Source organism: Lasioglossum baleicum, chromosome 1, assembly GCF_051020765.1.
Source record: "Lasioglossum baleicum chromosome 1, iyLasBale1, whole genome shotgun sequence".
In the NCBI taxonomy this organism is placed as follows: domain Eukaryota; kingdom Metazoa; phylum Arthropoda; class Insecta; order Hymenoptera; family Halictidae; genus Lasioglossum; species Lasioglossum baleicum.
The window spans coordinates 12,791,083-12,807,664 of NC_134929.1; the positions used below are offsets into that span (position 1 = coordinate 12,791,083).

Sequence of the window (16,582 nt, forward strand, 5' to 3'; positions counted from 1 at the left end):
CTCATCTTTAACGGGTAATTTATTGTTCAATTTATTATATTTTAAAATTAAAATTTTCTAATAGATTTTTTATATTTTTTAATTTATTTAACTTTTGGGTTGGAAATAAAATCAGAAGAAAAGTCAGATGAACCACAAAATAATGGCAATATTCAAATATTGCAAGGATTCCAATTTATTGATATTGCCTCTATTTTGTGTTTCATCTGATTTTCATCCGATTTTGAAGAAACATAAAACGTAGAAATAGTGTAAATATTCTCATCTTTAACGAGTAATTTATTGTTTAATTTATTATATTTTAAAATTAAAATGTTCTAATAGGTTTTTATATTTTTTAATATAAGCGAAGCCGAACTTGGGTTGGAAATAAAATATTGCAATCAGAAAAAAATCAGATAAAACACCCAATACTGGCAATATTCAAATATTGCAAGGATTCCAATTTATTGATGTTGTCAGTATTTTGTGGTTTATTTGATGTTCATCATAAATTCATGAAATCCGCAGTCTGTTAAAACATCAGTTGTAAACGAAGTGGACCGAAATGTGTTTGTAGTATCGAATAAAATCGTACATCAGAGACAACATTCTAGGAGATTGGAAAATATAAAATACGGAGGCTGGAAGTACCGTTCTCTTAAAACCCGATGGCTTCGTGATACTACCTACACTTACGACTTACGTCCATCAGAATATGTTCACCATGTTGCATAAAATTGTATCCTAATAATACTTTCCCGCAAAATTGTAAAACATAACAGACAAAGGGGATAGCTACTCTCAATTTAAATCCTGTCGTTTCATAATACTATGTACCCAACTGACGTCCATCAGAATATGTTCACCATGTTGAATAAAATTGTATCCTAATAAAAATTCCGCAGAAGATTGAAAATGTAAAACAGGGGGTAGTCGGCCCTATTTGAAACCCTGTTGCTTCACAATAGCGAAGTGGATTGAAATATTATGTTTACTGCACCGAATAATAGAAGATTGACTTGATTGTAATAGAAGATTACAAAATACAGGTGGTAGCTATCCTTATCTTTAAATCCTGTTGTTTCAATATACATACATACTATCTGCTTGAATAAAGTCCATCAAAACATATCAACTATATTGAAGAAAATTCTATTCTAAAGATAGATCTCTGCAGAACTAAAAAAAGTAAAACATGCAGGGGTGTCCACCCGTATTTTAAACTCTGTTGCTTCACAATAGCGAAGTGGATTGAAATATGTTTACCGTACCGAATAAAATCGTATCTCGGACAGAGAGAAAGTTTTCTGACATATTCAAAAATACCACAAAATGGGGTAGCTACCCTTATGTGCAAGTCCTGTTACTTCAGCATGCTGTGTGAATGATATCCATTACAATATGTCTATATTGAATAAAATGTGTATCGTAAAGATGGATCACTACAGAATTAAGAAAAGTAAAAAATGAAGGGGTCTCCACCCTTATTTTAACCGGTGTTGCTTCACAAATAGCGAAATGGATTGAAATATGTTTACCGTACCGAATAAAATCGTATTTTAAAGAATGAGCTTTCTGAAAGATTAAAAAACACTCTTATCTGTAGACGCTGTTACTTCAACATGCTATCAGTGTGGACGAAGTCTATTACAATATGTAGACTATATTGAATAAAATGTGTATTCTAAAGATAGATCACTACAGAATTGAAAAAAGTAAAAAATGAAGGGGGTGTTCATCCCTATCTGGGATTCTACGGGCCGATAATAATCGCTCTCGATGCGCTAAATTGGTTGTCGAGCACGACTATTCTCGTCGCCTAGACGTGTATCTCGTCAGAGAGATCTATACCTGCAGCTCGCGCGTCCGTCACGCGCCCTTCCACCTCCCCTTCGTTTTCCTCGGTTTTCCCGTTTCGCTCCTCGAGAATGAGCGAAGCGCGAGAAGTTGGCGGCGGCTGTGGTGGCGTATATTTCGAAATATTGCGCTTTAAAGAAGATATATTCTTATCAGCTTTTGCATATTCCGCGGTGTCCGCGCGGACGGGAGATATACGAGCGGACAGGGAACGGCGAATAAGAATGCAGAGAGAGGGTTTCTTCCGAGGGGTTCGCGTGCTCTCCAGCTCCGTTTTGTCCGCTTTATCCGCGTAATCAACCGTAGAAAACAAAAGCCGCCGACCCACTTTCGGCACGGTCTGAAAACGCGGAACCCCTCTCGAGCCCCTTTCATACGCAATTCCGCAATTCCGCGAGCCGCGAGATGCGAGCCGTAATCAACGCTACGCCAAATTACCGGACTCATAAATCAAGCCGAGTTCCTTGTGATCCGGGCGAATTACACTTCCCTTCCAACGTTCGACGCTGCTCCGACAGCAGACTTTCCTCTCATCAATTTATTATCGAAATTATTGCTTTTGTGAACGTAATCCCGGTTGCCCTCATACATTTTGCTGTTTCTAGTTTACCCGATGCTTATCAGTGTTTGATCGAATGCGTGCTCAATCAGACGTGACGCCGACGATTAAAAACATTCATGGGGTGGGTCTTCGATTTTCATTCATTCGTGGCATACGTCGAGTTTTTTGCAATGTTTCTCTTCCGGTGATGTGCACTCGAAAGAAAGACGGTCCCTTGATGTTTTATCATTGGAAATGATCCATTGAAGCGTATGGTACAATAAAAATTACACAAATTCGAAATAAATCCAATTGTTTCATTAGGCAACATACATTGATCGGCTACATTTAGTGCTGGGTTTAGTGTCAAAATGGTTACTGCTACAGATTCCGAACGTCTAAATCCTTGTTTGGTCAACTTGAGAGAAGTAGAGATCCAGATTAGGATTAAAGGAATACATGCTTCGACATTCGATGGGACACGGATCTACCATCGATCCGGTGGAGGAACCGGCCAAAGGCCAGTCGAATTTCAGCGATTCAATTTCGACGGTGCATCGGACGGTATACAGAGGTACAAGCAAATAGGATTGCCGATGTAGACAGGAATGTAGGTATATTGGCATTAGGGTTTGGTTACCTGTCCGAGAGACGCGCGCCACTGGTTAACTGTACTCAGTTGCTCGAGAACAGATTTGGACACAATCGATTTACGTTTGACTTCCTTCGACGAGCAAATATATTTTGCTATCTTTCGATGGAATCCCAAGATTCTGATAGTGTTCTTGGAATGTTTGCAATTTCGTCTTTAAGCTAATAAAAGCAGAGCCCACGCCATTTCCAATTATTTAAATTGATTGTATTGTTTTAGACAAACTCTGCAAATCTCTTGTATATAAAAATGCAGTCCTGACTCATTCACTCACTCACTGATCAACGCCCAGGCTAAACCCTTGGACCTAGAAAGCTGAAATTTTGCACAGAGATTTCCTTTATGATCGATACAAGGGATAAGAAAGGATATTTCGAAATTCAACCCCCAACGGGGTCAAAAGGGGTTGCAACGTTTGTATGAGGAATATTTTGTTCGTGGTCGGATTTGCTTGAAACTTGGTCTTAATGCTCTTTGATATAATTAATCAAACACCTATTTCGGCATTTTAAAAAATTCAAACCCTAAGGGGTGAAAAGGGGTTGCAACGTTTATATGAGGAATATTTTATTTCTGGTCGGCTTTACTTGAAACTTGGTCTTAATGCTCTTTGATATAATTAATCAAACATCAATTGAACCCTTAAAGGGGTGAAAAGGGGTTTTGAAATCTAAGATGGCGGCATGACATAAAATTAAAACTCTATAGGGGTGAATGGGGGGTTAAAAAGTTTTATGGAGAAAAACAATATCAATTTCCGAGGGCATTAAATGGTTTTCTGTGCGAGCGAAGCCGCGGGCAAAAGCTAGTAAATCAATCAAATCCATGAGAAACATTTTTGTTAACCACACTGTGCCGATTAAAACAAGTGTGAAATCATTTTTAAGTGTTTCTTGAAATCCTTTACATCCTCTTTCCAACGTTTCCAAGAGTAATACAGTTTTTAAATTCAGGGGTGTGCGCAAATGCATTTTTCCCAGCACTCATAACAAAACAAAAAAAGGTGGACTACAGGTGCCATGCATTTTTGACAAGATGAGTGTTTCAAGTAAAACAGGTAAAACGATTGAAAAAGGAAAAACTTATCTTTTTTACCTCCTGTTTCTCGTCATTGATTTAAAACAGTAGAGACATTTAAAAAAATTATAAACATCATTACCTATATTATTTTCAACTGATTGGAACAATGACAAAAATAATTTTCTGATTGGTTCCTATTTCTTGCAACCGACGCAACATTAATCTCCCAGACCCGCAGTCTAATGATAAGCCTAAGCCGTCGATTACTAATTGGCAGATTGATCATGTTCGCGAGAATTTCCGGGATGACCGGTAACAGGAACGGCACGGCGTCGCAAATTATGTGAATGCGACAAACATGTCGCGGCGGCGGCCACGTTTGTTGCGCGAACCAGGAACATTAAATGCGGGTGCAATCGGGAGAACGTTAATTGCGTTAATAATCGCGAGCATTCGTGCCCGAAGCAAGAGAACGCCATTCATGCGTGAAAGCATCGAATCAGAGGTCAATGAAAGAATTTCACAAATTAATTCAACGATGCCAATACACCTCCGTGGTATTCGTTAATTAATACAAGACGTGTACCTCTGTGCTATTGTGGAGAGAACCATTTAATTTGTCAGCCTTTCATCTCGAAACAATCCCAATCCATTTCATTCCAGCCATGGATGGATTCATGCACAGAATAAAACTATATTTATTTCCTGATGACAAAGAATATTATTCAGCGAATCACATGCTTTGTGTAAGGGACTGTAGTAAATATTGGGACACCGTATAAGTTGAAACAGTGCTTTTTTCCGTATTAATACACTGGAAACACCACGCTGTCATAGTTGTCAACTTTATTTCTGTTTATAAATAAACTTTTCATGTGCATTAGAAGCAACAAGTTGTGTTCAGTGTAGCTGTGCCAAGCGAAGACTAAAAATATGTTCTAAAAAGTTTTATTGTGTTTCTTATTAATTCGTTTTCAACTGAAAATTTTTCCATCCTGATTGCTTAAATATATCTAATTTGTTGTGAATTTAATGTAGTTTATGTGTGCAAGAAGAATTGTGCCCTTATCGGGATGTGAATTTATTTTTTTCTATTTTTATTGTCTGTATGAAGAACATGCCAAATAAGTTGAGTGGCTCGAATTCCATCGAATGCATCTCCTGCAAGAAAGCTGTGCACTTGAAATGCGCTAAATGACGATTAAACCGATTATCATTTAAACAGAACTTTTTTTACTGAAACATCGTCTTCAGACGCCATCATTATACTTTCTGCAGCGAAAACGTAGCTGACAATTATACGTTTCCAACAGGTTACATTTTTTTGCGTAATTCTCATCCTGTAAAATTTTATACCTAAAAAGCGATACGCGTCCCAACCTTAACAACAATCGCTTATATTTTAACTCGAGCCAACGGCGACCCGCAATGACAATATTTATTAACAAATGCAGGGGAGAGAATAATTGCGTTAAAATACAGAACAGGATCTCCGTAAATTCACGACCAAATCGGATTAATCGCTAACGAGAATTGCTTTTATTTTTGGCCCCGTTGTGCAAATTGTATCAGCGCGTTCGCATTAAAGCGTGCCAGCAAAAAAGATCGCAAAAAAATGCGTGAGCTTCGTGAAAGGCTCTGTCGGACACATCGGCCATGAAACACGCGCGTTGCCCGTTTCGTTACAGCGAAAAGCTTGATAAAAATTACAGGCGACAGAGCAGCTGCCCGACGGGGGAAGTTTCTCTAAACATGTAATTACGCGAGGGACCCCTTGGCTCTCTGGCAAGTAAATAATATCGTTCATTTTCGCTGCTTTATCCACGTCGCCCCTCCTGCACCTCTCCTTGGATCCCTTTAGAAAATTACAAGGGCCATTTTTGGTCACGGCCTTTCGCGCATAATCACTATGCCACCGAGCCTCCAGCGAAATTTATAGAGATTGGATGCGTGCAATCGATACCCGTGTCTTTGGAATACGGTCTCGCAATCTTTCCGGCTCACTGAAAAATTGGAACAATGAATGATTCTCAAAATTACTCGAAATTCGAAACAACATGTGCAGCGAAATACAGAGACGAAAGTTATACTTTAAGAGTAGGTCATACTAAATTCGCGCAGGAATATTGGCAAAAGAACCGCCCTGAAATAGCAAAACTGTGATGCACAAGTAACGGGAAAACTTATTCTATCAGAGTGTATCGCTTTCAGAGAAGCAAAGTACAAAAACAGGGTATGTACCTAAGGACATTGTGAAAAGAATTAACCTGAATGACGGGAAGCTAACAAGAAACGTGCTCAACCTGATATACAACGTAGGCTAAAGAAATATAAATTGTATTATAAAACTTACTAAAATGTCAAAATACGTTATGTTAAAGTGGTAGCTAGACTGCATATTTTATGCATTTATACTAAAAACGAAAAAAAAATCCTAGATAAAATACAAAATTGCGAGATATTAAAAGAATAAGATTATTGTTACACTGTGTTCTCGACTCATTCAATTTAGTAAAAGAAGAAAGATTTTCATTCAAAGCCCATGTTTCTTAAAATACTTTCAAAAATTTGGATATTGCTTAAAAAGATCCGCAGTCTCCTAACACAAAATAATAATTGATACGATCTTTAATAACGTTAACTAGAAAAGAAAATTATCTTGTTCACTCCTGTTTCAACTCTGAAACGTCGACTTTTAAAAGTACCAAAAGAATCCTTGTCACCCACGCATGAACGAAGTAATCAACGTGCCAAAGCAATCGTAATTAACAGCAGTATCGTACATCTTTCCCATCGTAAAACGGAGTGATTTAGGAGAAGCAGAAAAAAACGTGTGGATCATTCTGGAAAGTTTGTTCCCTGCGGGTGATACCGGAGCGTACCCAGGTTCAGTGGTTCTGCTCGTAAATAAGTGAACAATATGGCTTACGTTTCACATCGCCGCAGAGTATACAAGCGCCACACAATGCTCCGTGATTCATTTCCAGCTAGATCGAGTTAAAACGCCTGCTCTCGAGAAATCATCGAGGCGAGACACGTGTCCGGTTATAAAAGAGCCCTTAAAAATTATTGGAGCAAGGAACTCTCGATGGATCACTGAAACGAAACGTTTCACATCCTCGAGTACTACCTCGTGACATCGCGTGTTGCAACTCAAAGAGAATGCATCTAAGGTTACAGGGAAAAGAGTCGAGCCTTTTACTGGGCACCTTTTTTCATAGTAATCTACAAGGTTTAAACATTTTTTCAGAGATTACATTCTTAACGTTAGGAATCATATGTGAATAATAGAAACTGTACAATTTCAGCCTGTCTTTTTACAAGCACACTTGTGGAATTTTTATCTAGAAAACTACTTAGCCGATCAAGATGAACCCTTTTGCAAATTAATCTAAAGATTTAGACTACATTGACAATTTTCTCTAGACTTATATTTATAATATTGAAAATACAAATTGCATTTTTTCCAATTCTCCTAAAAACGGTTTACACGTTCGAATTTTTATCTCCGTAATGTAAGCATCATCTAATAATCTAAGAAATTCATATTGCTCTACAGGGATTATATACGAAGCCAAGAGACTCGCAAGGCCCGCGTTCATCCCGAACTTCTCGAACTTCCGAAGCTTCCCGCGAATCTGAAGTTCCGTGATAGTTCCAGGCGGGTTCATCAAACGGCTCGGCCCTGAGACAATCGTTGACTAATGCTTCCGTGCGGCGTCGAATTAATCGGAACCTCGTGCGATATTGGAAACACATCGGAAGCTTATCGCGACGATAGTTGGCGCAGGCGCGTGCGAATCCGCGTGCCGCGCGCGGAAAGCGCCGCGTTTTCGCGATCAGTCGGCCGAAAGCCGTCGTGGATTGAGCACAAGAGGTGCCCGTCGACGTGGTCGCAGCTGGAAACACGAGGTTCTCATCGGACCGGATCGGGCCGAGTTGGGCCGCGAAACAGTGTCGTCTCTGAACCCGTTTCAAACCTCGTCGAACCTCTTCAAACCATTTCGAACATTTTCGAACCGCTCGAAATCGCTATGAACCGAGCCAAACGGTTCCACCATCGATCGCCGGAACAGGGAACCGAGGCGCTTCGTGTCCCACAGTAGTTTCGTCTCTGTGAAATGCGAGCGGACGGAAATATTTCAGAAGAAGAATCGCGGCCGGAAGCCGAGCCACTGGAACTAGGTTTGTCGCGGCGCTATGAAACGCTCGGATTAATCGCGCGTGCCGGAATAGCGACAGATACGCGGTGCTTATGCGGTATCCTGCTCCTTAGATACAATCCCGAACACCGGGTTTTCCAGTCCTACTTCTCCGAATCGTGGCACTTGGTGAACGAACGATGTGTGCGAAATTTTAGACTGACTGGAAGTCTCACCGCAGTTGAAGTTCTAACGCTTTAACCGAAGGAAAACCTTTCGTAAACTTTGCCTCTTAGCAAAGAAGCTCAACAAACTTTCCTTCAAATGGGAATATCCGACGGAAATATTAACATCGCATTACTGAGACACTTCGCCGATTTATGCATGAAATTGCTGGGGAATGGTTTGTTAAGGAACCTTTGATTATGTAACTTTCGCTTTGGAGAAGTGGTTATTATTTACTGATCGGTAATGCGTTCACTTTGTCATGATTCGAGGACAGTCTGATCAGAACGTGTTTAATTATTTCCATATTTAATTCCGATGTTTAATGAAAGGAATTTAGTGAAAGACTATAAAAGCACAATAACTGTGTAGCTTCTGTGTCTTGTAATTAATGCAGACAATTTGAAAAAATTTAATTTTGAAATAATAAAGTTTCATTTGAAAAATCCGGAGTCTACTAATGAGATCAATGTACCGCTATAAAAGTACGCACAAATTCTTCGAGTTTCGTTTAGTTACACTCGCACAAGACTACTCGTGGTATAGAATCGTTTTAACGTGTGAACTCTCTGTTATTCCACCGAATAAATTCACCTAGGTTTTGTTCGTAACAGTGACCGCCTGTTCTCTACTTTCGGTAGGGATTTCGCGATATAAATCACTCCGTAATCCCGCACACATTTCCTCCCAAAGTACCACGAGTGGAATTCAAGTGAAACCAGAAAAAAACATCGAAGAAGGAAAATCGTGGAGGAGCAAGGGTCGCGACTCGGCTCGGACGGACAAGATCGACGAACTCGCCGTCATCGACGGATTTCCTGGCACAGATAGAACGACACGAGGACGGGGCACGTTGACGCGGCGCGGTTCGGCGCAAGAAATCAACCCTATCGATCCCCGGCCGACCTAGAATCGATCTCGCAGGTAACGAAGCTGGGCTTGACGGACAAAAGAAATTGGAAACGGGTTGCATGGTCGATATCGGGACAGGACGGGATCGAACGGTTCGTTTTCGTAGCCCGATCGCGTGCACGGAAACCGCCTCCTTAAAACCTTCAAACACGATCGCGGGACCGTGACGTTACGAGAGCCGAGCGACTTTCCTGCCAGATAATCGAGATTTCCCGCGGCACCAGCTGCCACGTTGATTCTTAGGCCGCGGGCACGACGTTCATCGAGGAAATTGAGAGAAGATCGAGGAACGATCGAGGAACGATCGAGGAATAATCGAGAAACCGTCGAGGAACACTCGAAAGAAGATTCGAGCGATGATAAAGAAAAGATTGAAGAACGATCGAGGAAAGATCCAGAATAAATCGAGAGAAGATTGAAGAACGATAGAGGAAAGATCGACGAACAATTGAGGAACGGTCGAGAGAAGATTGAGGAACAATCGAGAGAAGATCGAGGAACAATCGAGAGAAGATCGAGGAACGATCGAGGAAACGATGAACTGCCATACAACCAGCCCTACTACAAGAACACACGCATCGCGCGTATCTCGGCGATTTTGCAACGCTTAGACTGCCAGACAGGTAAATAAGATTGCTGTTCGTCTTGCATTGTTGTCGAGTGTTTTCAAATAGAACGTACCAGTTTTATGAGATATCAGAGCAATTTATCGAAAGTTTTAGCAGAAGAAAGCCACGAACGTTCTGAATATTATGCTGTGAACTTGAGAGAACAAAGTCTATAAAACTAATTAGATCGTTTTTAATTGATCCGCGACATTGTGGATGTCGATGGTAGGGAACGTATTAAAGGTACACCTTAAATGCATTTGCTGTAATCTAAAAATATGTTTTATAGAAAACAGAACGTATTATAGTAAAAGAATATTTAAGTCTTCTGGAAATGAAATGAACGAGAAGGTAGACAAATGAGAGACGATTTTTATGTGCAAAGAGAATGATACCTGGAGTGCAGAGAAAATAGATAGACGTCCAAAGAGCGATCGATCGCATTGCTAGGGATTTTCGAACGCGTGTCGTTCGCACACGCCGGGTTATGTACTCGTTTTCATATTCTTCAGTCCACCGTCTGAACCGCTGCCAAGCCTGGCCAGAGCCCCGCACGAGGATCTTTTATTACCCACGTTATTGTCTCCTGATCGCCGATTTCATTGGTGATTCACGGCGACGAGCGGTTTGGGCGGGCCAACGTGACCCATTGTATAGAGCTGCCGACCGCCGATAGCGCGATACCCTGTCGATAGTGCTCGATAATCGAGCCATGCGAGCCACTGCACCGTCTAACGACCAATTCCCTCTTCCACCCATCCTTAAGGGCCATTCTTGTCGGCAAGGTTCTAGGAAAGGGCGCTTCTGGGACCCTGTTGCCATAACACCGCGAAAAACCTTGTTCTCCAACGCTTTTCTACGTTTTTATCTACGCCCAAACAATGGCCACAATTTTCTAAATAAAGGAAACATCGATATCGTACGGGTTGCATGCGCAGATCCAGATTATATTCCAGTAGATCCAATAGACAGTCTACCTGAACAATCACTTCATTCTACGATAAATATTCGATCTAAGAAAATTGGAATTGTACGATAAAAGAAACGAATATCCCTTCTACTACGGGGCATATTTATTATATTATGTATATAACTAGCACAACATTTTTTTTAGAACCAAGCACTGCCAATTTCAAAAAATCTTCCATTCAACACCAACTTCCCCGGACAATACCAACAACACTTTACCTCCCGCACAGATCAGTTCTGCGAATTCTATTCGCTAATTAAGGAACAGAGGCTCATTTTTTCGAGGGACCCTCGACGAATCCGAAGTTTGTTAGTTGTGTGTTTGTTCCAAAGGTAGCAAGTTTCCGGTCTCGGGTTCCGCTTCTATTCAAACAAAATTTCATCTCGAACTGATGGTAACGGGATCATCCTGTGGTTAACAAGACGCGAAACTAGAATCCCGACTTCGCGAGAACCTGCAGGTTTCACCGCGCAGGAGACGAATATAACGATCCGAAGAGATCGTTCGCCCGAATTTCAAAACCCTCAGCCGTTTGTCCCGTCTCGTAGAACAAATCAAGGCGTTTCGGCGCGGTCTTTCGAGCCCACGCGAAATTACGAGGGCGATCTACAAATTCCATGCGAGAGGGCTGTTATGTCGTCGAAGGATTTCCTTGCGACACCATAAGACGCAGGAGTTGCTGCTCGGGTCACAATAACATCCCCTTTGTTTCCGTTACGGCGTGTCCCGGCCAGAAATTGAAACCTGTTCGCCAACTATGCCAATCTAAACTACAGTAATCTTCGCTTTAATCGTTAATGCAGTATCTGGAGAAATTGTTTAGTACTTAGCGAGACTGTTTATTACCTTCCGGGAAGCTATCCACAGCCACAATCAGTTTCTCGGTAATACAATGCAGATTTCGATCGTAATTCTAATAAACATAACTCGGTTGTTGCAGATAGGAACAAATTATACCGGAAAATTTTTTAATCAAGTGCACCGATCCAGTTGCAAAGTGCAATTTTCATCAAAGAAAACAAAACTTGCCTTTATATCTCCATTACATTATAACAAAATTAGAGAATGCACACACAAATCGAGCAAATATTATAACATTATTCTTCTAATTCAGTGCTGGACACAGTTGGGGCCCCTCAAACGCTTGCTTCCCCCACCAACCCCTTTTTTGTCCGCCGCAAGTACCTTCGTAGATACCCGTGACAGACGAAGCGCGTTTTTTCTCCATGGTAACGGCGCTTACTGGAAGGAGACAGTGGCTGCTGTGGAGGGGAGAGACGATTTTGCCTAGATTGAGGCAAACGAGCCACTCAGGGTACCAGTGTTATACCTTTATACCACTGTATGTCAAAAAAGAATATATAAAAAAAACTTTTTAAAAACCACGCTTATATTAAAATGCACTAAAAAGGAGAAAATCATTTTTTTAGGCATTAGTGACTATAAATAAAAGCGTGGAGCGCTAAACTATATTGACGTAATCTTTGTGGGCGCTCCACGCCTTTATTTATAGTCACTAATATCTAAGAAAAATATTTTCTCCTTTTTAGTGCATTTTAATAGAAACGTGGTTTCTAAAAAGTTTTTTTCATATATTTTTTTATTTTCTACTTTTTAGTCTTTTTTAAATGGAACGCAAGATATAGTAATACTGGTATGAAATAGTAAGATACACAGAAACGCAAGATATAGAAATACGCGAGATAGAATGAGAGGATGAGTCCGAGAGACGACGTCTCTTGATGGAGTCCGAAATTGTCCGAAATGAAACTAAATGAACGGAACACCACACTGATTGAGCTCCTTCGATGCGAAATGGGTCAGTGGAGTGGAGATGAGTCGGAGTGGGAACGCGTAGTGGAGTAGGGAGCGCTGGAGCGTGGAGTGGGGATCGCTGAACGCGATCACGTACTACCGAGTGTCGCGCGACGAGGTGTGACGGTTAATATATAATTTTTTTCTCCTGAACGCACAGTTTTTTTAAAAATTTGTTTTTTAATATTGCATTGTCATCCAGTTTTATAAGTAGTTGTATTGCGTGGTAAAAATAGTTTCAGGCGACATTTCGCTCGGATTGACTAATTGCTACCAACAAGCCAAGTTTCCGGTACCCGATCCAAGTCTTAAAGAATTAATATCCTACAGGAAAAGTATCGAGCACTAGTGCTCGTTTTCTCTGAACAGCAGTGGTCCAGAGCATCAAAGGCTCGCGGGAGATGCTATATAGGCAGTGCACATTCGACGCGTGCTCTCGCTGAAAAGTTCATTGCATCCGCGATGCACCGCGTTGCGCCGGCAAGATTCCGGAGCGGTTCAACTTTTATTACCGACGTTCCCCGACTTCCACACGATCTCCGTCTTGTCTCAACGATTTCCTGCATCGCCTCGGTTCTTCTCTTACAAACCAGGAGCAATCTGCACCACTTCGATTTCTCTTTTTTTTCAGAAGCCGTCGCTCCCTTTGTATCCAGGAAAAAACTGTCCAGAGGCGACGAATTATTCCTGGCCCGCTAACCGGACGTTATTCAATTTTCCTATCAATTTTCCGGAGCGACGGCAAGATTTTATCCAATTCCCGTCTCGTTTAAAACGCTAAGAGCCGGCGCACAGTGGTCCGGATTGGAAAATCGAGTGAAATTTTGTCAAAGTATGAACTTTATCATATTGACATGTACAAGATTTGTATTGCTTTCTAAATATCCATCTATCTCGAAAATTGAGAAATTAATAAAACGTAATAAAAATTTTTATCGTAACGAACACTTAAAATTGAACATTTTGTAAATAGTATTATATATTTCGCAGAAGAAAGATGCTCACCTTCACTTGGATGCCCTGCCTAACCTGTACATTTACCAATGTACCCTATACTAAAAACATCGGACACTCGAAAAACCCAGCTGCAGAGATAATTGAATCGTGCAATGTTATCGGAGAAATTTTTGATACCGCACCTCGCGAATTGTGACACTCGATGCCGAAGAAACGAAAATACAATTGTGCTATGTAACACGCATGAGAAAAACACCGAAAACGTGGAAAATTCAGTTGCAAACACGCGTTCCTTTTGCGGTGCTGGATTTTTCTGCGGTGAAAACTGTATTTTACAATGCAGAGTGAGCAATATGTGCGTGCAGATTTTATGCATTCATTGCAAAGATGGGTGGGTGCAATTTCGAACAATAACAAATTGAAAGAATGTAAGAGTATCATAATTTCTTACAACGTAATAAAACCACTAAACAGAGAAATACATTCCTCTTTGGTTCGTATGGCTTGCAATTAATGCATACATTTTTTATTTGCATAAAAACCGCAGTGTGTACAAAGAAAACTAACAGGAAAGAGTTGCAAAAACTCGTTCCCTTTTCCAGCCATGGAAATATTGCAAATTTTTCCACGGTGTTCGTTGAATTTCCATATTTGTTGTATGCAAAGTGGAGGTTTTCATATAATAATCTACGTAAAATGAATTTGTTTTGTGGAACCTCGTGAATACCGACACTCGATCCTAAACAAAGCAAAACTACAACCACGCTTAAAAAGTCCGAAAACTTGCGAAACATAGCTACAAAAATTCGTGAGATTTACGAGGTGGAACACATATTTTCCAACGCTGAGTTTACTTGTTTATTGTATGCAGATTGTGAATGTTTTCGCGATATTAAGTTTTCATAATAGGAAGGCAACGCAACAGAGACAAAATGATACAAAAATATTGCAAGGGAGAAAGAAAAGTAGTATTCCCGTCGTTGCAGGGACTGGTCGGTTGAATACAAAAGTGCCTGTGGCTTTGCTACCACAGCGTTGACTTGTTTGTAACTTCATACAAAAATTCAAAGAACATTTCAATAAAATCTGACGGGAACAGCGTAGCTTGCGAACAGTTAAACCACTATACAGTACGCTTATTGTTTCGTTAGTTGTGGAATAAAAGATTCACGAAGTCGCTGACGAGTTAAAGTTAATTATCGAGGTTGAAAAAATTATTTTATAATACCCCAATCCTTTCTAAATAAAACAAACACAAATGCAGCTCAATCGGACAAACAGAGCCTGAGATAAAAATTCGTGAGTGAGACCCGTTTTCGCCAAAATGGGCATAAATTGCAAATTTCGAAGGCCTGTAATTTTTACAAGTCCTCCCTAATTTCACATGTACTATAGCATATTTCATTTAATGACGTCATCAAATAGGATCGATTTAGTATAGAATGATCCCCCTATGATTTTCTTTATATTTATTATAGTTTATAGGTTACTAACGAAGCCGGTAACAATTTTTAAGAAAAAAATGTTTAAACTTGAAAATTCGACTAGCCAGCCGTGTCTCGATTAACGCGTTTTGTTAATATCATTCTTTCTTGCATATCGTTAGCTAATAATAAAGCCAGGTTATTACCGATACGTTGTTACGATTCAGTTCGCTAACACCCGATCCTACAAATAAGCTCGAATGATTCGCGAACCACGGCCAAACACGGAAATTGCTCGTTAGTTTTTTGACAGAGAATCCGGGCGAGAGCTTTCACGAGAATTCCACGGCTGTTATACATATATTGTTTTGCCTCGAGTTTTTCGACGCTTTTGTGAGCTTCCACGGCTGGAAAATATTTGATCAGTTGCGCGATCGACAACTTTGTTTTCACAGCGATACGAGGTTGCAAATCTAACGGGAAACTGTCCTGAAAAACGGAACCCGTCAAAGTTGGGGTCAGGAACTGGATCCGTTAAGGTTTTTAGTAAAACCTTGTAGTTATTTGGTTTCCGCTCTGGTTTTCACAGCTTGAATAACTTCGTTGCTAGAAAATGAGAAAGTAAAAGAGATTCTTGCTGGGGAATGTCATTGAAGTTTATATTATATTGCAACGGAATGTTCAATTACGATTTTCGTTTGAATTTACGAAGTTGCTTCCGTTCGCGAAATCATGTTACATTTAATTAGCGAGTTGGACGCGAGCTGCGGTTTGCTGGTTAATTTACCGCATTCACAGTTTAACAAAGAAAGGAAGAAGTATGGAATTCATATCATCTTTTGTTATTATGCAGGTACGAGTTTCTCGCCAGATCTTGCACCAAACAAACGGCACAATAGTAATAATAATAAATTATTTTACTCGCATGAAGAAAATCAAGTCTATCGGGGAAGAAAATGTTCAATGAAACCTTTTCAATATTTGACACTTTACTATCAATGTTCTTTTCGAAGTTCCTAGCGTTATAGATTGGCTGGGTGGCAGAGTAAGCGATTCCGTGGGGAAAGAATGAACGTTTCAAATGGAGCTCCACTTGGAGATATTGTCTCTCACCGTGGTCGGAAATTCGGAATTCGGTCGTTTCGCGCGCACATTACGCGAGAAGCCATGAGAAAGGGAATCAGCGATTCGCCTCACGCGGCGAACCGATCCAAAATTCGAGCCACGAGCGCGTCTTTCATCCCGAACGACCCTTCCACACTCTCATAACGTCCAATCCGATATCCAGCTAATTTTTTCGGGATTATTTCACGATGAGCCTGTCCCGCGAACGACCACTTCCCAAAATCATTGAATTTGACAAAAATTCGCTCCGGTACATGGTAGCTATGGAAATAACTACATGTGCAGTTGTATGCTTACGAATACATAATGCAAATTACGCCTCGTAAACGAAAAAAAATAGGACTTTTGAAGG

At 40.5% G+C, this 16,582-nt stretch overlaps 1 protein-coding gene across 1 annotated transcript in view; it reads left to right on the top strand.

Annotated features, from left to right (window-relative positions):
• Window positions 1-9,734: 9,734 nt before the first annotated feature.
• The window catches only part of LOC143211198 (uncharacterized), a gene marked incomplete at its 5' end in the record, with an annotated part of 47,648 nt that continues 40,800 nt past the window's right edge, over window positions 9,735-16,582 (top strand). The window contains one exon of the mRNA XM_076428664.1: window positions 9,735-9,954. Within this exon, the coding sequence (XP_076284779.1) occupies window positions 9,735-9,954 (220 nt within the window). The remainder of the gene's footprint in view (window positions 9,955-16,582) is intronic.